The sequence below is a fragment of the Argiope bruennichi genome, chromosome 5 (genome assembly GCF_947563725.1).
Source record: "Argiope bruennichi chromosome 5, qqArgBrue1.1, whole genome shotgun sequence".
NCBI classification, from domain to species: domain Eukaryota; kingdom Metazoa; phylum Arthropoda; class Arachnida; order Araneae; family Araneidae; genus Argiope; species Argiope bruennichi.
Window position 1 is genome coordinate 109,006,699 of NC_079155.1, and position 23,014 is coordinate 109,029,712.

General features: G+C 25.1%; 1 protein-coding gene across 7 annotated transcripts in view; it reads left to right on the top strand.

Moving 5' to 3' along the window:
* The window catches only part of LOC129968884 (cell adhesion molecule DSCAML1-like), a 136,261-nt gene that overhangs the window by 37,881 nt on the left and 75,366 nt on the right, over positions 1 to 23,014 (top strand). The window contains exons 1-4 of one of the 7 annotated variants that reach the window (XM_056083206.1): positions 7,628 to 7,736; positions 8,050 to 8,337; positions 9,035 to 9,154; positions 10,743 to 10,913. The exons of 4 other annotated variants lie outside the window; for them this stretch is intronic. In XM_056083206.1, the coding sequence (XP_055939181.1) occupies positions 7,655 to 7,736; positions 8,050 to 8,337; positions 9,035 to 9,154; positions 10,743 to 10,913 (661 nt within the window). In that variant the 5' untranslated portion in view covers positions 7,628 to 7,654. Of the gene's footprint in view, positions 1 to 7,627; positions 7,737 to 8,049; positions 8,338 to 9,034; positions 9,155 to 10,742; positions 10,914 to 13,269; positions 13,424 to 13,932; positions 14,221 to 14,974; positions 15,101 to 16,966; positions 17,138 to 20,541; positions 20,705 to 21,717; positions 22,006 to 22,709; positions 22,830 to 23,014 lie in introns of those variants that run through there. 2 more of the 7 variants (XM_056083212.1, XM_056083208.1) reach the window with 2 other exon arrangements.

Here is a 23,014-nt window from a genome sequence, read left to right on the forward strand (position 1 = left end):
CAAATGTTGGTGTGATATTTTTTAAGAGTCTGCATATATTTTTTGAACTTTTATTCTCAACTGGTACTTTCAATAACATTACCATTTATTCCATGATACAATTCTTGCAACTTATGACGCTCTCGAAAGATAATACGAGCAGCATGATGAAAATCATTCGCATATTAATTACAACTGGATACCTGCTTCTGATGAAATTTGATTCAATAGGTAAGTTTATATCTTTCTTTGCAAAATATAAATTTTGTATTTTATTTGTTTTAATGTACAAGTTGTTTTACCATGCCTTATTTAATGAAAAACATTAATCTTTGATTAAATACTTTTCTTTAGATTAGTTTTCATTATATTGTTCAACGCCCAGTGAAAAAAAATTTAACATATCATTCTAAATTGTTTTATAGTGCTTTGAATTTTATTTTATTTTTCTTCTAAATAAATATTTAAAAGTAAATTTATGTTTCTTTTATTATAAAAATAATTCTCCAAATAAGACAGAATCAGGAAAGGATATTTGGTAAACATAGTTTAAATGAACTGCTGATAATAAGAAAATGAAATTTGTTTGCATACATTTCATTTTAAATTATATGACTTAATGTGAATTAGAAAAGAAATTATTTTTATAGTTAGCCAATGTTACAAATATAATATTTCAGTTATTCGTTGTCATTGTTATTCATTTATATTTTTCATTTGTAATCTCTCTAATTGATTGGAGTGACTCAAGATTCAAAATATATACAATCAAAATCTAGTTATTAATTAAATTTTTAACGATAATTTTAATTTTAGCGATAATTAAGTAAATTAAAATATATTTTAAATCGTATTGTAGTGGTTAATCAACTTCTAATTTCTCAAAAACGTCATTTTAAAAATAATCTAAGTATTTCAAATAGAAATGACTAGCATAAATTTAACATGAAAAATTGTAGATTCTAAGAATTATATTAAAAAGGTTTTATTTCATCTTTTCTTTCCATCATATTTATTTGCAATTTTCAAAAATTAAATAAACATATTTGACAAATATAAATCGAATCTGATGCTCATGATTTATTCTTGACAATATCTTAATTTAAATTGTCATAAACCATAAGCAAGTTTCTTTTATATTTTCAGAGGGCGATTCCTTGAAAATTCAACCTTTTTCATTTCCATCCGATTCGTCAATCGGCAAACGAGTAAGTGTTACTTGCACTCCTTTGACTGGAGAAAAAATGGAATTTAAATGGTTGCGAAACGGTAAAGACGCTCTGCCGGGGAGACAAAACGTTAATATAGTCTCTCTTCCTATGCTTTCTAATCTTATAATAGATCCTCTCACATCGGACGACAGTGGTAACTATACTTGCGTGGTTAGTACGAGAGGCTTGACCGGCAGTTACACGACATCTTTAGATGTTTTAGGTAGGTAATATTTTTAATTAATTTTTATCATCTATAATTAGTTTTTATTATTTTCATTAATCTGTTAATATCGTCTACTTTAGACCTAAGAGTAGTTGCTTCTAAAGTAATAAAATGGTTATCAAATTCCTATTCTTTTACTTTTTATAAATATTTTTCTGAAAATTCATTTATTAATTTTCACATTTTTATTTTGAATTCCTTATAAATACATTAATAGACGTACAAAATATTAGTGAGAAATAAGTACCCACTATGTATTTCCGTATTAGTTGAAGATTAACTATTAAACAATAAAATATCTTATTTGCCAGAAAAAAAATACAATAATTTTTTTCGTTCCATGGCATTTTCTTTCTGGTGTTTTTTAGCATTGTAAAGACTAGAATCCCAATTTATTTAAAATATTCAGTAATTATTTTAGCTTGTAATCTAATATTATACCTTCAATAATTTTTTTCTTATAAAACTTGACTCTATTCATCATTATACATTGACAAATTTCATTTTAATTATTTAGAAGAATATGCATAAATATTAGCGATTAATATGTTAGGTACATTTTGATTTAAATAACTATAAAAAGTAAATTCTACATAGATATTTCTTATGATAAGATTTCATCTCTGTAAAAATAATTCGTAAGAAATAATTTATGATGTTTAATGAACTTTTTTTTACATTTTTATCTGAATATTCCAAAATATGATGAAATCCAATGATTTTATATTTGTGTTAATATAATTTTCAACAGTTCCACCATCTTGGCAATCGATGCCTGCAGACACTGATGCAAGTAGTGGTGACTCATTATTGTTAAACTGCAAAGGAACTGGTAAACCAGAACCATCTGTTAAATGGACAAAGACGCATGGTAATTTGTTTTCACATTTTAATTCTGTTCAGTATTTTTAAGAGAATACAATTAATCCTAGATATATAAGATAGATTGACAAAAATACTATGTAAATTCTAAATGGTTGATTAGAATGAATATTGAAAATTTGAATAATTCCAATGAATTTGTACCATATTTAAAAAAACAAAAAGCTATTTTCTAATAACTATTGATTAATTGAAGTGCGATTTTTTACATAATATATTGACGTAATAATAAATATTAAAATATACTAATATTTTATTTTATTTTTATTCTTTGATTTCATAATTGACTTTTTTAAAATGTGTATTTACTATCATTCTTTTTAAATTGTTTAATGCCGAAATTTTTTTATGCAGTTACTGATGTATTGTAGGATTTTCTTTAATGAATATTTTGTTCTAAATATAAACGGCCTGGAAATTTTACTCAAAACTTTTTCAACGCTCTGATTTTGCAAAATGTTTACTGAAATTTATTGGAATGGCAACAATTCCATTTCTGAAAATTTCTGAATTTTCTTCGCTTGTGTGTGTGTGTGTGTGTGTGTGTGTGTGTGTGTGTGTGTGTGTGTGTGTGTGTGTGTGTGTGTGTGTGTGTGTGTGTGTGTGTGTGTGTGTGTGTGTGTGTGTGTGTGTGTGTGTGTGTGTGTGTGTGTGTGTGTGATTGTCGCGATTATCCAAGCATATTGAATTGAATTCATAGAATTTTTATGCAATATAAATTCAAAGAAATTGCTTGACATTTAAAATAAAACTATGCTGCAAATAGTAAAAAATCTTCAAATACTAATATTTTTCTTTTTATCTTTGTTTTTTCTCTGATATTATTATTTAACCTACATGTGTATAAAACAACCGTTTGATAGGCAGTAGCACAGCTCAAGTTTCCTAGTTTTACAATTCCACTAATTTTGCAATGATCTATTTTTTATATATATTTTATCCAAAGAAATGTAGTGCTCACTAAAGTTCAGATATCATTTATTGTTTAGTTAAATATTTTTAGCGGAAAATGACCAGATGTTAGCAGCATTCATTAATTTTTAAGAGCAAAATAAATACATAAATAAATAAAAATAGCAATTGCATTAAACATCTTTTGATTTTCTTTTTCCCACAGTAATATAGTAGAAATTCTTTGCATTGATGGAAAAAAAAAAGAAACAAGGAGTAAAGTTTCATTTTCATCGGGCAATCCACTAAGAAAATGGTTTGGACCTAAAAAGATAATTTTCAGCAAAGACAAACTAAGAAACATATCAAATGTGATAAAATTAAATCTCTAATTTAAAAGTATATTAAGTTCCCAAAAGTGTAAATAACTTAAAAAATAGTGGCTTGTGACTTTAAAGTACTTTCTTGATAAGTTAAATATGACTGCTGTAAAAATACCAAGCTGAAGGTTTTTAATTATTGAAAATGGAAATGGAAAATAATCATTGAACGTTTTTCAAAAATGATACCATTACTGAAATACCTATACAGAAAACAAAAGAAATGCAGGTTATTGACAATATTACAGATTTAATTGATAGAACGACTTAATCCACAGTCTGTGCCGAAAATCAGATATCTTTCAATCCATATACATATTTTTTCATGCTCCCTTAAGAAGTAGTAAATAAAATCAATAAATAAATAAATAGAATTATAATTTGAATGACTCCCATGTTATTATTAACAGATACTTTTACAAAATATAATACTAATATTATACAAATATATACTAATATTATACTAATATTTACTAATATTATGAAAAATTCCATTCGAATTTATTTTTAATGATATTTAGTGATAAAAAAAATCTTTCACTTCAGGGAAAAAACAATGAACAATTAAGCAGAATTGTTCAAAAAGGTTTTTGTTGTCTAAAAAAATACTATGTATTTTTTAAAAACTTTTAATTGATTCTTTTAATAATACCTTCATTTTCATCATCTGTAATTAATTTCCATTATCAAATACATTTCTCATCTTGTTTCTATAATAATTTTTCAGACTCTATTATAGAACAGTTATCTTCATCTGTAAAAGCTGCATATTTGAATATCTAGTGAAGTAAAAGCTTCAAAAATCAAGAAAACTTTATTCCACATAAGTTCATAAATACTATCTTATTAAAAAAAAACACTTCTACGACAAAAATGTAGCGCTCTCATAATTAGCTGCATTTTTTTAAGTGTTTAAAATGGCATTTTTAATGAGATATCTGATTTAAGTAATAGTAATTATTAATTTCATTTAAATATAGGTGAACATTTCGATTTCATTCCAATAACTGCATCGAATCAAGTAGTCATCTTTCCTAACGGCAGTCTGAGCATCCCATTAGTAGCAAAAGAAGACGAAGGCATGTACAAGTGTAACGTTTCTAACGGAATAGGGAAACCACTTGTCAAAACAATAATTATTAAAGTTATAGGTATGTGGACGATTGTTAATAAAAAATCGTTTCCTTTTTTTAGTCTGTGTTTTTTATTATTATTATTCAGATAGAATATAGTTTTCCATTTCTTTGAAATATTTTATATCCGAACAACTGTGAAGTATATATTTTTAATGTAATTATTGTTTCAACATTTTATTGTTGAAAACACGCTGATTGTCCTATTTCACGTTTCATTATGTAAACTCACATCGCATGCCTCAAAGTGTAAAAGTAATTGTTTTTATGTTTTTTTAGCCATGTTTTTGGTTAAGATCGTCCGATGAATATTTGCAATGGTTAAATGTGAAATTCTTTCAGCATATATTGTTATCAGTATTTATTATTTTTATCAATACAAGCGCAAATTAATTCCTGTAGCCGAAGTGAAATTTTATGTGTCACACGAATGAAATAGATAAGCCTTTTAAGGAATAATTTGTTTCTTTTTTCATTACATTTCATTTTATCAAATGTTAGTTATATAAATACATAAAAGTTTCTTTTTCTGTCTATTTAATTACATTTTATTCTTATACTGAAAAATAGAAATAAAAAACAATATCTAGCGATCAATTCAATCCCTTCACTGTTTCAGGTAATAGTGGATTATAAATATAATGAAGTGGTCTAATGAATTAGTACCCACAATAACCGAAAGTAACTTCACACATGTTGGTCAATCACTCTAAAAACATGGGGCAATGCGCTCCAATTTTCTAAGGGTTTTATCTTTTAAATTATTAAATACTGCAAACGATTTTTGTGGTTGATTTGTCCATGCGTAGAGTTTCAGATACAGCTTCCGCTACTACTGGCTGATTTAAAATCGTATTTAATAATTTAATTTGAATTGCCAAATATATATATCGCATTTTTCCCATTTTTTCTGTAATGATTATCTTGGTATTTTTTCTTTCTATTATATTTGAAAACTATACACTGTATCCAAATATTTTTATTGTATTTTTGTTACTACATATTCTATCCAAATATGTGCTGCGTCCAAAACGATCCGATTCTGTAAAGTACTCAGTCAATAGTATTGCTTCAAATTTTATCGGAAGCTGTAAAAAACAGTTTCAAATTTAAAAATTGTCTTCATTTTTTAATTCATACTTGTATTGATTTGTTTTGATTCGTTTGAATAATTTTTTCCTTTTGTCTATGATATTTAATAAATCTGTAATACAAATATTTAAAGCCAATATATGACTCTAATAATTTTTCGATCATATTTTTAGCCGTTTTGATCTAATTTCTAACCGATTAAATTAAAATCTCTTAGAGTTTCCCATTCAGTCTCCTCTCCTCACATTCAGTCATGTTCAAATTTGTCACGCACCTTTTCATTTAAAGTTATTATAATTATATGACTCTCTTACTATGAATTTTCTTGTGTGAAGTATAATACTGAATTATATATCTCATCATATATTAACTCGCATTTTTTCATTTGAAGTTTTATGTTAATATAGTTTCCATATAAATATCGAATATAGAAATATCGTCTATTAAGTCAGTAATCAAAATTATCGCATATAGTAATATTTTTGTGATATTCATAGAAAGAGTTTTACACATTTTATCCGCTTTGAAACACATCCATTAGTCATTTTGTTGCATATAAAGCTGTAGTAGACAAAAGAAAAAAACTGCAAAAACATATTGTTGAGCATTACGTAACAAGTTGTATTCTCTTTGAAATATCTAATGCTGGTATACTGATATCCGTCATTTTGCATTGAAGATCCGAATCGTTGTTTTATGACTTATTATATTTGATGATCTAATAAAAAAGAATCTGAGACAAATTAGATATGAAAGCAAAGACTATATACAAAAATTCTTTATCTCATTTTTCTAATTATTACTTTTTACAAGAAACTTTTCTGTATAAATAAATGCCACAATCTAAATTAATTTTATAGCTTAAAACGAGCATCGTAATCTCAAATATATCGTAATATTCTGTTATGTTTTATGTGTATATGACTGCAATCAATTTTTGCGATGAGTCTTTTTATATTCTTATTAACATTTTTCTATGTATTTCATCTTTTTAATAAAAAATTTCATCAATGAAAAAGGTTTATTGAAATATTTCTGTATTGTTATGTTTTGAAAAGAAACAATTATTTTTATTTTATTAAATTATATTTGCATTGTTTGAAATTCCAGCGTTTTTTGATACAATGGGATTATTTTGTAAAAACTGTGTTCTCATTAAGAAATAGCATATTTACTGACTTATGAGAGTTTCATATATACTATTCGAGATACTTTATCTATTTTTATAGCAGATGGTACATTTCCTAACTATTTTCATAGAAATGTTTTGAAACCTCTTCTGTCATTTCTGATAGAATTTAATTTGTCAAATCTTTAATGTTATTCCTTTTTATAAGTCATTAACTAAACTCTTTGATTTCTTTAAAACAAAAACAAAAAAGTATTGAATAATTTTTATTGAAAATACTCTGTTGCAAGAAGTATCGAAAATATTTTACTTGTTTTCAAACATACAGAAAAATTTGCAAATCTGCGAGAATTTCTAGACACAGATTTTTATTTGTATCTTTAAATTATTGTCAAATAAATATTTTAACTTCATTATTTATTATTTTTTACTGTGATACAATTTAAGATACGTATATGCAAGATTATAATCTCTTGAACAAAATTTAGTTTGTGAAACTGAAGAGTGAGGGCGCTGCTACTCACTTAAAGGCTGATAAAATACTATTTTCTATGCTATCGCCATTGTAAATGAAAATTGATTGCTCGAATACATTCGCAATTGTTTTTGTTATTCATTCAGAAAATATATGATTTTTAGTCTAATTTATTGAACCTACTTTATCTATTTTTAAACATCAAAAGTTGTTAAAATAATCATATATATCTTCATCGTTTTCACTGTTTTTAAATATGCCAAACAGACGCTGTCCATCTGTCTTTCGAACGTATATCATACTGTCGTTTATTTTACTTTTATGGAATGAGATTGCAGGTAAGTCTATATTTTATTGTTAATATTATACTTTTATTGTTAAATTTTGCTATAATATCAAATTTATTTGAATGTTTAAAAGCTAAGATTATTTGTAGCATTAGTAAAAAATATTATAATTAAAATAATACTTCTTAATTTTATTATTAAGCATAGCTTATTATATGATTAGACAAAAATAATCAATTATTTTACGATTCAAACAAATAAAAGAATTATCCGTTATTTTTGTAATGCTAGTAACTATACAAATTTTGAAATGTATTCTTGTGAAATATATTTATTAAAACATAAAATTTGAAACACGTTTCAGGAGAGAACTCACTGAAAATTCAACCATTTAGCTTTCCACCTGAATCGTCAATAATTGGCAAACGGGTGAGTGCAACGTGCACACCTTCTTCAGGAGAAAAATCGGAATTCAAGTGGTTTAAAAACGGGAAGGAGCTGACTAAAGGATTAAGTGTGGATATTCGAACATTTCCAGATCTTTCGGCATTAGTTATAGATCCATTAACAGAAGAAGATGCTGGTAACTATACTTGCGTTGTCAATTCGAGAGGCTCTACAGCTTCATATACTACCAGTCTTCAAGTTTTGAGTAAGTTAACATTCTAATATTCTAAATGTTTGACTTTTTCACTGCATTAAAATATTTTTCTCAACACTAAAGAATTTATTTGATCATCTAAAGTACTTTTTGTGTTTTATTTGCACATGTCTGAAGAATTATATTCCGAATGAAATGCAAAAATTTCAATATGAATTAACTGCGAATTTGTTTTTGCATTTTGCAGTATTTTCAATGCTAATAAAAATTGAACACTATTATTTAAATATAATCATTTATAAAAGAGTTACCTGAAAGTCGATGTTAATTAAAAAGTTACATTACATTAAAGTTACATACAGTCGGCATTAATTAATATTACAGTTACATTAATTAAAAATTATCATTTAATATCTTGGCTTTAAATTATTGATATTTGTTTATACGACTGAAAGTATGCATATAATTTTCCAAACATAAATCATGCATTATTATTAATTAGATATAAACACTAGCTTATATGTCATGACAATAAGTAAATCAAACATTAGAAATAAAAAAAAAAGTTATTTATAAAAAATCCCATTTTCTTATTTAATGCATTTTTTTCTTTTATGTTATTTTTAATAAAAATTTGCTCATATTAATAATTATTATATATTTAAAATTTATAATAATATCCATAAATATATATAAATTTATATAAATACCCATTTTCTTTAATCAATGACTTTAAAATATTTTCTAGTTCCACCTTCTTGGACTCTAATTCCAAGTGATATTGAAGTCTCAAATGGTGATACTTTAATGTTAAACTGTAAAGCATCAGGAACACCAAAGCCCACAATCACATGGTCTAAATCTCAAAGTAAGTTTTTTTTTATCTCTGTAATTCAAAGTAAGTTTATAGAGAATCATATCATGAATTACTTTCAGATATTTTACTAAAATACTTGCTTATCTGATTATGCATGCAGTTAAGTAATTATGGTAATTATGTAATGCTCTATTTTTTTTGGGGGGGGGGGCATGACATCTATTCACTTCTGTTCTTTCTTTTACTTTTAAGATGAATACTTAAAATTAAATCATCAATCAAAATTGTTTTTTGTAGATTCATTTTTATATCCAAATAATGTTCAGTACAATGAATTCCTGTATTGTTATAATCATAATTGTGAATGTTATCTAACATATACTTACACGTTGTTTTCTTATACTTTCCTACGACATCATATCTTTTATCCTCCTGTAAATTGCGCCATATATTTACATTTAAATTGATATGATGTATTCAATGTAAATCACGTCAGCATGAACTGATTCGATTGTATAAATAATTGCTTGAAATATTTCATTGTTTTCGGAAAATAATTTATTTGCTTAACGTAAAACAATTCATATTCTGATTTGAAATTTATAGTTTAAAACTTTCAACAAATATTAAATATTCAACCGTTAAATTACTTTTTTAAATTTTTATTCAATAATGTTTAAAAAAAGCTTATTACGCATATCTAATCATTTTATTAACAAATTGGGTTAACATACACACTTCAGTTTAATTTTATAAAATTTAAATGTCTAATCAACACTTAGAAGTATAAATAACACAGTTAAAACAACATTAAGTGGGGTTAAACGTTTTGATTTGGCCGGAACAGTTCCACAGATACTAAAATTATAAACTAGAATTACTTGTTAAAAATTCTATAAAAATTAATTTTAAACTTAATTTTTTACATATAGAAAAAAATAGTATTATACATCTTGATTAGTTAGGGCAATCTCCGTTTCTTTGTCTGAAAGTGAAAAATTGTCTTGAATTTTCTTTGACCAATGTTTTTTTTTTAATTATCAATAAATAATTTATTTTAAAAACTTTGAGCTAAATTGAAATTTTTGACTTTTTGCTTGTGACGAATTGTCCTTCTTAACTTTTACTTTACAAAAAATACGATCACACTAATATGAATTGCATGGTTGGATCAATCCGTAAAAAAAATGGAAAAAGTACTCCAAAAGTGCTTTTTTATCTCTTTCTGTAATTTAAAACAGTAAACCATTTCACTGTCTCTTAATATTATAGAGAATATATGAATATATTAGAGAGTTATCTAATATTCCCTATATTTCTTTTTAGTCCTGATTTATAGTGCGAACCTCATTTTTTTATAAATCTGATTACTTTAAAAAGTATATTAATTAAGATTTCCTGATATGTGTAAACTGTAATGAAATGAAAATACCTGTGTGTGTGTGTGTGTGTGTGTGTGTGTGTGTGTGTGTGTGTGTGTGTGTGTGTGTGTGTGTGTGTGTGTGTGTGTGTGTGTGTGTGTGTGTGTGTGTGTGTGTGTGTGTGTGTGTGTGTGTGTGTGTGTGTGTGTGTGTGTGTGTGTGTGTGTTCCTTTTCTTTTTGTGAGAAGACATTCAAACTACTATATTTTCTTAATTAGGTGATAACATGGATTTCTTTCCAATCTCCAGTTTGTCTCAAGCATCTTTATTTTTAAACGGAAGTCTTCAACTTAATGATATAAAAAAGGAAAATGAAGGCATGTACAAATGTAACGCATCTAATGGAATTGGATTGTCTCTAATAAAGACTATAATGGTTAGAGTAATAGGTATGTAATTAGTATAAACACTGTTTTTCTTATTTGGAGATATTTTAAAGCCTTTGTCCATCGATCTACTGGAAGGCAGTATTTTCGAAATAAATTCTTGTTTTGGCATTGTTTCCTTTGATTTTTTTTGTGTGTCTTCAATATCCTATAATTTATATTAGACAATTTAATTTTTCTGTCTATAACCTAAAATCCAGGGCTTTATATCCTCTTTAAAATTATATTTCATAAACCATATTTCATTCATATCCTTAACATATGTTTATCGATATAAAATATAATGCAATTTTATGTATAACTATCGGATAATACTAAAAATTATTACAATTGCTTGTAATATGGTTTTTTTCAAAACAGAATTTTGCTTTAATCATTTCAATTGCATGTATTCCATGGTGAATTTTTTTAAAAAAATGTGTTTAAAAGCATTACGATTTAGAAATGATTATTTTATTTTGATGCGTTAGAAATATACAATCCATTCCTTTTTGCGTTTTTTAATTGCCTTTATAATAATTTATACTCTTTTACAGAAATAATCACTGTAACATTTTATATATTGTTGTACATAACGCTGGACGTTTGTATAATAACTTTTTAGCTGGTTTTGTGTAACATTTTGAAACGTTTCATCAAAAACTTTTTTCGTCAGAAATATTTTCCATTTGTTGCTTGTTATTCAATATTATGCTTATACAGTATTGCAAACTCGTTAAAGTAACGTTATCTCTTGAATCAATTATTGTGATATTTGATTATTCTGCTGCAATATTTTGTTTGACATATTTGCATCTTTCAGTATGGTTTTTAAAAACATTTTCTCTAATTTTCTTTTATTGTTACAATGCTATTGATTGCACACAGAAATTATGCAGACATTTCAAGCATATTTTTTTTCATATGCTCATGATAATGTTCAAATTTTGATCAACATCTGACGTTTATTTACTTTATACAGAATATATTCTAATTGTTTTTATATTTGAATGAATTTATATTTTGTAATTTAAAAATATGTTGATTTTATTTATTGCGTATTTTTTCTGTGAGAAATCTTTGTTCAAGCTGCATATTATTATTTATTACACAATTGACGTTTTGCGTGTTGGATTATGTAAATGGTTTGTGCTGTATTTTACAAATAGTATTTTGATAAACATCGTCAGTGATCGAAATATTTAATAAACGAGTTGAAAAGGAGAAAGCGTGATGGTCGTTTTGATGTTCTATCAAATTATCTATTGAGTCTGAATTTTTATCATATAATCCAAACAAAGCAAAGACATCTGATGAAAGTGGTTGTTATTTTAATTTTCAAAACTATATCTATATATTTTTCCAAGACTTTTATTTGAATGATATGTAAATCACGTTTTTGTTGGCCAATAGAAATGAATGGTATTCAAAGTTTGCACGTTTACTACAGTTTTTGAAAAATATTTTACTCTCATACATTACTTGAAAATACATTACTCTCATAATAAAGTCATATAAATAAAATATATGAGTACCTTTTCTGTATATAAAAAGTTAATAAAAGAAAGCTAGTATGCTCATGAAAAATACAGCAATATTCAGATTGGGTCATATTTTCTGATATTACTTGACATAATCAATACGTGTTTGAGCTATGTATCATCACTTTCTATAAAAAAAATTTCTCAATTCTGCTTATAATGGTCCTGATAAAAAAAATCTAAGTTATCATGAGTAGTATAAAACAACAATGTGTTATAAAATTAGTTTCTCTGATATTTGAAATTTTATATGAATTTCAAACTACGTATTTGATTTCTTTGTTTAATATACAAAAAATTCTTTTGCTGTTTCTTCAAGTATTCGTTTTTTTTACATTCTGAAACTAAAATTATATTTGTGTTAAAATACAATTAATTATTCTAATTTATAAAGTGTTTTATCTCTGTATTTTCTTAAATGGAAATTTTTAAAAAACATAATGGGTATTAATGACACAAAACATTTTTATGATTAATAAAAAAATCATATTCAAAATAAAGACGAAACCTCTACGGATATTATATCTTCTTATAGTGAAATTTTTATTGTTATTTTAAAATTCATTACTTACAACTTATATAATTTGAAATTGTATTGTTTATGTTATACATAATTTCCTTCTAAATCAAGGATAAAATTAAAAGTAATTAAACATTCTAAATATTTTCTACTCGAAAAATACATTTTAGTTGTTGTATTCATTCATTGAGGGCGCTAGTAGGCATCCGTGAGTTGTATTCACTCTACAGAAAGCTAAGAATAACGCCATTAGTAGTTTTCACATGTAACTAAACTGGTGGTACTGTCCGAAACAGTTTCGTTTAAATTCATCACTCTCGAACGGAAATTTTAATATATTGTGAATATTTTTAACTGTGGCATCTAATTTTGCTTTGTTAAATATTTAAGAAACCGAGCTTCCAGAATTTGAAAGATGAAACAATTCGTTGTGCATATACTACTACCTAGTGCTCTTCTGTTGATTTGTGTAGGTAAGTAATTTTTAAATTTTTGTTTTAAATGCTTTAAATTTCTTGTTTAAATTCATAATTTTGCTCAACTTTTTCAATAGTTTTTGATGTTTATCTCTTTTCTTAAAAATATCAATCTAAGTTTGCACGTTTCGACGTACAAAATTTTACACTTGTATTATTGCATAATTGTAAAATTCAAACATTAATAAGATAATGCATATTTTTTATAGAATTTAACTATAAATAAATCATTCCGCATTGGAAAAGTATTTCTTGTAGAACTACAATTATGAACTTACAGATCTCAGACAAGTTGCAAAAATATAAGCAATTTAGATTAATATATTCATTTTGTATGTTTATAATAATAAAGAAACGACATCATATTAGTTTTAAAATCTTTTTTTAAAACTAGTTTCAACTTTGTTTCAAAATATGTACATTAATATAATTTTCACAAAAAGTTCTGAAATATATATCTTATAGATGTTTTAAAGTAGAATATTAATTTTATTGCTCTTTTTCAGGGGCTAATTCTTTAAGAATCCAGCCCTTTTCTTTCCCTCCTGATTCGGCCATAGGTAATAGAGTCAGCGTAACATGTACCCCTCTGAAAGGTGAAAAAATGGAATTTAAATGGGTACGCAATGGTCAAGAACTTGCGAGTGGACGGCACAATATAAATATTTTGTCTTATCCAATGTTATCCAGCTTAGTTATAGATCCCCTGACATCTGAAGATAGTGGAAATTATACTTGTATTGTCAGTACAAGAGGACTAACTGGGAGTTTCACTACAAGGCTAGATGTATTAAGTAAGTTTTTAAATTCTTATTAAGTAAGTCTGTGAGATAAAAGAGGTTAGAAAGCATGAAATAATTCGATTAGAAATTGACAATTTTCTTTGCAAACAATTCTTCTACTTAAATTAAGAACAAATCAAAATATAAATATTTTTTCTTATAAATAATTTATTTAATGTTTGAATATTTTTCAAAAAATGATAATATTTAAATAAAATGAATTTCCTAAGAAGCAATGTATTTATCTGAAATAACTTCATAAGACCCTTGCTTTAACCCTTTACACTCGGATAGAGACTCACGCTTACTATTCAAGGCGTTTTATTTATTTATAATATATTTTTTATTGTTAAAAGTATCTGCAGAGTAGTAAGAAAATGCAAATTAATTAACTAGAGAATTCAACTTAAAACAATTATATATGTATTTATTTTTCAGAGCAATAAACCAGTCATTTTATTAGATGAATAATTATATATAGAATTACTTTTTCGTAGGCAAAGGGCTTATATATATAATATGACTCAACGAAAAGCAGCAAACAATTTTAAGACAAAAATATAACAATTGCTTCTCGATAATTTCGCAAATTTATCAAAATAAGAAAATAAATCATGTAATTAAATTAATTATGTAATCTTCTAAAATTTGAAAAATTTCAGAAATACTTTAAAAAGCAACCATTAAGCATTCGACATAAATAACACCTTAAATATTTATACTGTGTTACTAGGTACATTTGAAATATTTTTTGTTCTTTTTTCAGTACCGCCTTCTTTTATCCTTACCCCTTCCGACACTGATGCTAGTAGCGGGGATTCTCTTATGCTTCATTGTAAAGGAGCTGGACGCCCTGAACCTATCGTCTCGTGGTCCAAAACTCCCAGTACAAGTAAATATTATTTATTTTTTAATATACTAATAACATTATGAATTTATATATATGGATAAAATCAATCCTTTTGTTTCACAACATTCTGATAAAATGGTTTTTAAACGATCCTACTCAAAACTTACAAAATATTTGAGTAATTTTTTTAACCAAAATTTCCAAATTGAACGACACAAAAAGCATGGCATTTCACAAAGAATATATTAGGCTGTTCTAATTTGTTACAGAAAGTTTTCATTTTGACAACAAGATTTTCAAATGAAATTACTACTGATTATATAGTTCGAATTTTCTCACCTATTGTTTGCATTCAGCTGCAAATGCTAGTTTTCCTAGAATATTTTTGATGTTGCATGAAATGAATTGTCCGTGCTAGAGAAGAATTGGATGAATAGAACGAAATAACTTGCCTGACTAAATTGAAACCATATTTTAAAACATCAATTTAAAGGAAATGTGATTTTTTCTATTATTATTTTCACTGTGATAAAAATTATTTTGATATTGCACAACTAGTTAAATTTAAAATGCTTAAAATTTAAATCTTAATAGATTTTAAGAATTTTTGAAATGAATTATTCTAAATACAGGAAGCTGTAACAGTTTGTGAGTATTATTTACTGTATTTAAATTTTAAAATGCAAAACTTGCTTTTATTGAATTAACATGAGATCGTTTTAGAAATATCTTGTAATGGACCTGAAAATTATGAGCAAAGAGTGTAAAAAATATAGAATTACCAATATCTTTCAAATCTAAAGCTTCTTTTTTTGTCCTTTTACTAAACTGAAAGATTTTGGTGCAATCATTATTATCTTCAACTTTTTTTTATTGCAAAAAAAAATACAAAATATATTTTAAAAATCAAATTACCAAGTTAATAAAAAAAGGTTAAAAAATTTTATGAAGAATCAACATTTTTATAATGCAATTGATATATTTCTTTATGAAAAACATTGTAGAATCTTTAAAACTAAATGAAATCGTCTTAGGATCTTTTGCAAATCTTTAATAATAATAAACAATTAATTTAATACTAATAACAATTTTTCCTGTGAATTTGAGTGACAAATGTGTACAATAAATAATAAATGTTTTCAATGAATAATAAATCGTGCTGTGAATCGGCATTTTAGTATATTCTAGTTTAAAAATTCCCAAAAGTATTTTTGATCAAACGAATTTCAGTAATAAAAGAGTTTTTCTTACAAAGTTGGTATTACTGCCGTTAAAACAGTTTTACAGAAGCTGATATTGCCATTTGATGATATGCTTTAACTATGACCGATTCATTATGAAAATGTGTATAATGTCTTGTGTGAGCAAAATATATAATTTTATTTTAATCTACCGGTTTATATAATGTAAGAAAAATTGTGGAAACATATTCATATGTTTTTTGATGTCTTTGTTTCTGCAATATTTAGTCTTTTAGAAATAAATAATCACTACTTCTCATCGTTTTATGCAATAAAATCTCATTCATCGAAAAATTACAGCCGTACTTACAGAATTAAGAGTTACTACTATAAACAATAAAACATCCGTATTCCAGATTTAAAAAAAAATATTGAATCATTAATTAATTCTAAATCGGAACTAATATTATTTAATATATTTGTTAAAATACAGTGAAATTTTTAGATAAAAATGATTAATACTTTTGATAATAAATATTAAGAAAATGAAAAAAAAAGTAATATGGAAGTTTTATATTACTTCTATATTATCTTTGGAGATGAATTCACAATTAGAAAAACTTCACATAAATATTTTGTTACATCTCTTAAATAGTAACTCATTGCTTTTTTATATAAATTTCTTCAATTTTTTGATGATTAACAGTAAAAATTCTGTCATTTGCAGGTGGATATTCTGATTTTATTCCAATAAGTGAATCCAACCAAGTAATTGTACATCCGAATGGAACTTTACAGTTTCCCCATATTACAAAAGAAGATGAGGGCATGTATAAATGTAACGTATCCAATGGAATAGGAAATGATCTAATAAAAACTATTGTTATTAAAGTCATAGGTATGTTATCTGTCCGAAGTTAGCAAATCATATTTCAACCTATATCTGTTATTCATTTCATAATTAATTCTGGGTTTTTCTTTCTTTTTTTCCTTATTTATATTCAAAAAAGAACAAAATAGTTCATACATAAATATTTTATGATTATTAATACACAAATTGATTGCAATTAATATAACTGTTTTGAATTGATTTTGACATACATCACACAATATGTAAAAGACGTAAATATGTTATTTAAATTTTTATGATTTTAAATATTCTGCCATTCGTATATCATTGTGTACAAATACAAGGGAAAATGGAATAGCATATCAATAATTTAAACTTTAATGCCATGTACAAAATCTTGCGATGATAGGAGCTTTTAATGAAATTTGATTGAATACATGTAATGTTATTTGAAACAAACACTAAGAACAATGCATTAAGGAGAGTTGCTATCAAATGTTTTAAACTGATTTACCATTTTTATATTATGTTTCTCACCTTTTATGTCAGCACAGACAAATAAATAAATGAAAGTTTTCTTGAAATTTTGTTGGGTAATAATGAATATATCATCCGATTGTTTTTTTTTATTTTAACTGTGTTTTTGCTATATAACTATGAATATCCAATTTCATTATGATAAGTCGTTATAATTTTATTTACTTATAATATGATTCTAAGCATTTCTAATATTTATGATATTACTTCGGAATTTTTATCTTTACTCTGATATTGCAAACTGGAATTGATAATTCTAAACGGGATATTAGTTTGATGTGATTCGTATAAATAATTTTTATATGCATTATATAAAAAAAATCATTTCTATTTATATTTTCTGTAAAAGGGCCCAAAAAGGTCATTTTAAGCCTTTAAGTGATTAACTGATATAATTATTTAATGAAATTATATTTGTATACTTTTATTTGGAATAAAACTGTAAATGAAATGAAGTAGTACACACCAAATACATTGTGCAGATTTAATTTTGAATCTGTAACGTATCTTGCAGCAAAAAAATGGTAAATGATGAGAGTTGTTGCATTTACTGCGGTTGATTTGAATGATTTTTATTTATTTATATATATAATACTGTGTCCTTTTTGATAAAGTATGTCTGATTATTTTTTAAAAAATTGGCGCTTTCACTTTTCCAATTCCATCTCTTGTCAATCTCCTGAATTTGTAAATATTCCATGCAATATAACAAATTTGTATTTCTTTTAGCAAAATGATCTCCATGCATTGATTTTGTATAATGAGTATAAAATTATTTTGCCATTTTTCCGAAAAGAAAACTAACAAATTCTGTATTAGTTTATTTTTCCGTCATTTTTATCAAGTACGTTTGTGCGTGTACTCATTTCTTAAAACAAAAAAGTGAAAAAAGTTCAGTCGTTTTCTTTTGTGTTTTATTGATTAGAGAAAAGATTTATTAGTGAAAGAATCTTTATGTCAAATATATTTTTCATTCGTGTTAGTATAGCGTACATTATGTTACTAGTTAGAATTTTTAACTTTTCTTGGATGCGTTTGATATCAGCAAGCGATGTAGCTTTATTTGCAATCAAAATTGAAAATCAAAGGATGTGAAAGAAGTTGCACATTACACAATTGGCGCATTTAAATAGATGGTATAAACATTTTAAAGATGGAAAATCTAGTACAATTCTTGAAATTATATTGCTAATTGCTTTTAATTTCACTTTACTTTTCTATGTATCCTTCAAATAAAACAGTAGTTATAAGAATTCTTATTAAGTAAACCCACATTATGTAAAATATATTCATATATGGTGATATTATCTTTTTTATTTTTGTTTTGCGACCATTTGTTATCGATTATTCGTTCATTCGTACTGGATTTAATTAAACGTTAAGGAATTTGCAAGTGATAATTATTGTAGTTATTGCTACAATATATCAAAGGATTATTTGTCGCTATATAAAATATGATATTTTTTATTTTTAATATCATTTAAACTCTTTTTTGTAGTATTCTTCTATTTTCTTTTGTATATATATTTTATCAATTTAATTTGTAATTTTGCAATGGTTTTATTTCCGCATTTACATGAATTATTATCAATCATTCTTGAATTTGAATAAGCTGTAGTATTCAAACCAATATGTGAAAAATGAATTATATACAAAATTAATTGTCATTTATGGCTTTGAATTTACTGTTTTTACTTTAAAAATGTAATAGAATTCTTTGATTTTACGAATTACAATATATTCAGGGATGTATTTCTTATTTACAATGACAAACTTATTTATTCTACGTTTTTTTTCTATCAAATTTATGTCTGTGTCATTTAAAACAGATATAATCATTTAAATGTATGGATAATAAATTTCTTTGAATTTCTTATTCATAAATTTCGCATTAGAAACATATCATTTGAATATCTCAAATAAAATATTTGGTTTCAGAATTTATTTAAAATGCAAATAATTTTTTAACTAAGTAAAAGTAACAAACTTTTACCGCTTATATTGCAATGAACTGAACTTGATAATACATCTGCATTTGATTATCTTTTTATCCTCTGGTTATCTTTTAACAAAAGGCGATTTTTACCGACTTTTCTAGTCCGATATTAACAAAAGAACATAAATTTAATAAATTCGGCCATGTGTTAATCAACATACGTTTTGAACTTTGTGTACATCTTCCTTTGATATAATTAATCATGGTTTTTGTTTACATATTTTGACATTTTAATAGTTTTCAATTTTTTACCAGATTTTTATGAAATATATACAATACTTTCGACTTTAAGTTGGAAATTCTAAATTTTCTGAATGGACATTTTTTGATTTTGTCCTATAAAAACTATAAAAAAAATGTATAAAATAAAAGTAATAAAGCAGTACCTGTATGTAATAAAAGAAATATGAATATTGAATATAATACAAGGAATATGTCCAAAATTTGTATTCCAATCACTCAAATATACATTATGAGAATTCCCCTGTTCTTAAAATTCTTCCGACTATGCTTGAATTTGTGTGTATTTCTTTAAAATAATTATAATAAAGAAATAACGTCACACGTACAAATACGATTGTCTTTACAGAAACAGAAATTATTTTTTTATTTGAAATACCCAATTCAGTATTATTTTCAATTTTGCGTTAATAAAAATAAAATAACATTCTATATTTGTAATATATTTATACCGAATGTCTTTTTGTATATAACCAATTTACTTAAAAGTAACATTGGTTTATTCTTAATGAAATTTTTTTTAGTTTGTAAATCTAAGTAATGATGGCGCTGCTGTTCTTTATAGGACTCTCTTCAACTAAATGTAAAAGCAAACGCCATTTTATACATAAATACGTGATCTACCATGAGAGTGTTCTGGTTCGAGTTAGTGCTCTTCCATTATTTCTTTTAATGAAAACAATTTACGAAACTATTAATACAAGGTTGAATATTAGTTCACTGAATAGTGTTCAAGCTGACTTGTCTGTTTGCATATTATCAGAAAATGAAGACATTTCTTGGATATCCAAATGCTTTATTTAGATGGACTCTTTTGATTCTTCTGTGGCAAAATTTGTCAGGTAAGTCTCACAAAAATTGCTGTTTCTTAAAAGAATTTATTCTATATGCATCTTAATTATTTGAAATTTCGAATGTGTTTTAAAAATTAATTGCAACATTTTTTAATAAAATAATATGATATATTATTCATTAAGTTATATATACATTGTAAATATTTAATTTGAATCAATTTACTTATTAATTTAATTATATAATTCTCTTTTTTTATAAATTATTTTCTTTTGATTATTTAAGTACTTTTTTAATTTTGTACTGTAGCAAAATGTTTTTAACAAAAGGTTTTACAAATGATCTCTTTCTAATTACTCAGCTCAGATCAAATGAGCATCGACCAGTATAAATTATTTTTTGAATGATTAACTTACAATAGCTCAAAGTACTTTGTTTGTGTAAGTTTTCGAAATTCATAAAAAGAAAATTCGTTTCAAAAAAACTTTTTAGAACATTTCCTTAAAATGACAATAAAAATCTTTTCAGAAATAATTTTAGAAAAATATCTTTCATTGAGTATGGAATATAATCAAAAAAGTACATAATATATCTAATAAATAAATATTTAACAATCATGCCCAAATTAGATTTGATTTTATATACTTGTTTTTAATTATTTAATCATTAATATCAAATTCTTATAAGTAACATTTGCTATTTTTAATTTAAACTGTTTTAATAAATTTCTATTTATAAATATCATCTTGAAAATTCAGATTATTAAAATATGAATTTCTATTTTAAAGCTTATTTACTTATATTTTACTTTTTTTTATTAACAAGTACAAAAATGAATACATTCTATAACCTATGTTATTTGATCTATTAATAAAATAATTGTTCTATAGATGATACCTATTGAAATTATGTATTATTATAAATATTCATAATTTCATAGTTTTTGTTTCAATCCCAATGTGCATATCTTATTCGTGCAAAATTTTGTATGTCAGTTCCAAATTTTTAATAATACATTTATTTTTCAAGTTCTTATTTAATCTTTTTATTTCTTAATTTATAGCGGATCACTCTTTGACAATTCAACCCTTTACGTTCCCTTCAGAGTCGGTGATTGGTAAACGAGTGAGTGCAACTTGCACTCCGTCCACTGGGGAAAAAATGGAATTCAAATGGCTTAAAAATGGTCAAGAAATCATGCATAAGAAACAAAATATAAATATTTTATCATACCCGGTTCTTTCAACCATCGTAATTGATCCATTGACATCCGAAGATGGTGGTAATTACACGTGTGTTGTTAGTGCTCGAGGCTTGTCAGGAAGCTATACTACTCACCTGGAAGTTCTTGGTAAGATATTTTTTCTTATCAAAATCAAATGTTTTTAAATAAAAAAAAGCTTTCTTGGAGACTTCTCTTTAATATATTTTATACAGTATTGAACGAAATAAAATAATTCAAGCTGCAGGAAATAATATTTACTCGTTAAAAAATATCTATCTTATATTCAACATTATCACATAAACAATATTTATCCATAAACAAAATACAACTAAAGGTTAAAGATAAGTATATAGTTTTAAGTAAAGCTCATAAAAGTGAACTCTATATTTCTATAGTTCACCTTTCATTCTAATTAATAACCACAACGAGCCACTATTTAATTCGCATATGTAATGGAATCAATAGATTTTTACTTTAAATTTACATCAGCAATTTTATTTTTTAATCCGTTGAATTTTTAAATAGAAAAAAATGATGCAACATCTTAGAGCTTTATATATAATCCGTTTTTATTAGGTGATACACATATTGAAGTTTGACATGTAATTTTGGTATTTTATAAATTTAGTTTCATTAACTGAGATTTTATTTCCTTGTAGTAGAGAAGAAACAATAATTTAAAGTTTTTTTGAAATCTGTGTTTTCTTCATGCATTTTTATTAAAGTATTTATCTTTTAAAAATTATCTAAGATTTTTCTTGTTATTTACATATACGATTATAATTTTATATTTTATATTCCTTATATAAATATGATTTTATACTTTTTAGTCCCATCGGTTTGGAAACTGATTCCTCAAGATTACGATGCTGTTGATGGGGAGACTGTTATTTTACACTGCCAAGGTTCAGGAAAGCCTGAACCACTTGTAAACTGGTACAGGACAATTGGTAAGTTATCCTTTATCTAATATTATTTATTAAAATCACATCATGAGACTTTGTATTTTCTATATTAAAAAAAAAGCATAATTTGAATTTTTTTATCCAATTTTATTCTTATTGCCTAATTTTTTTTAACGAAGTAGGGGGTATTATATTCGAAATTTAATTGACTAATCTGAAAAGTGAAAAAA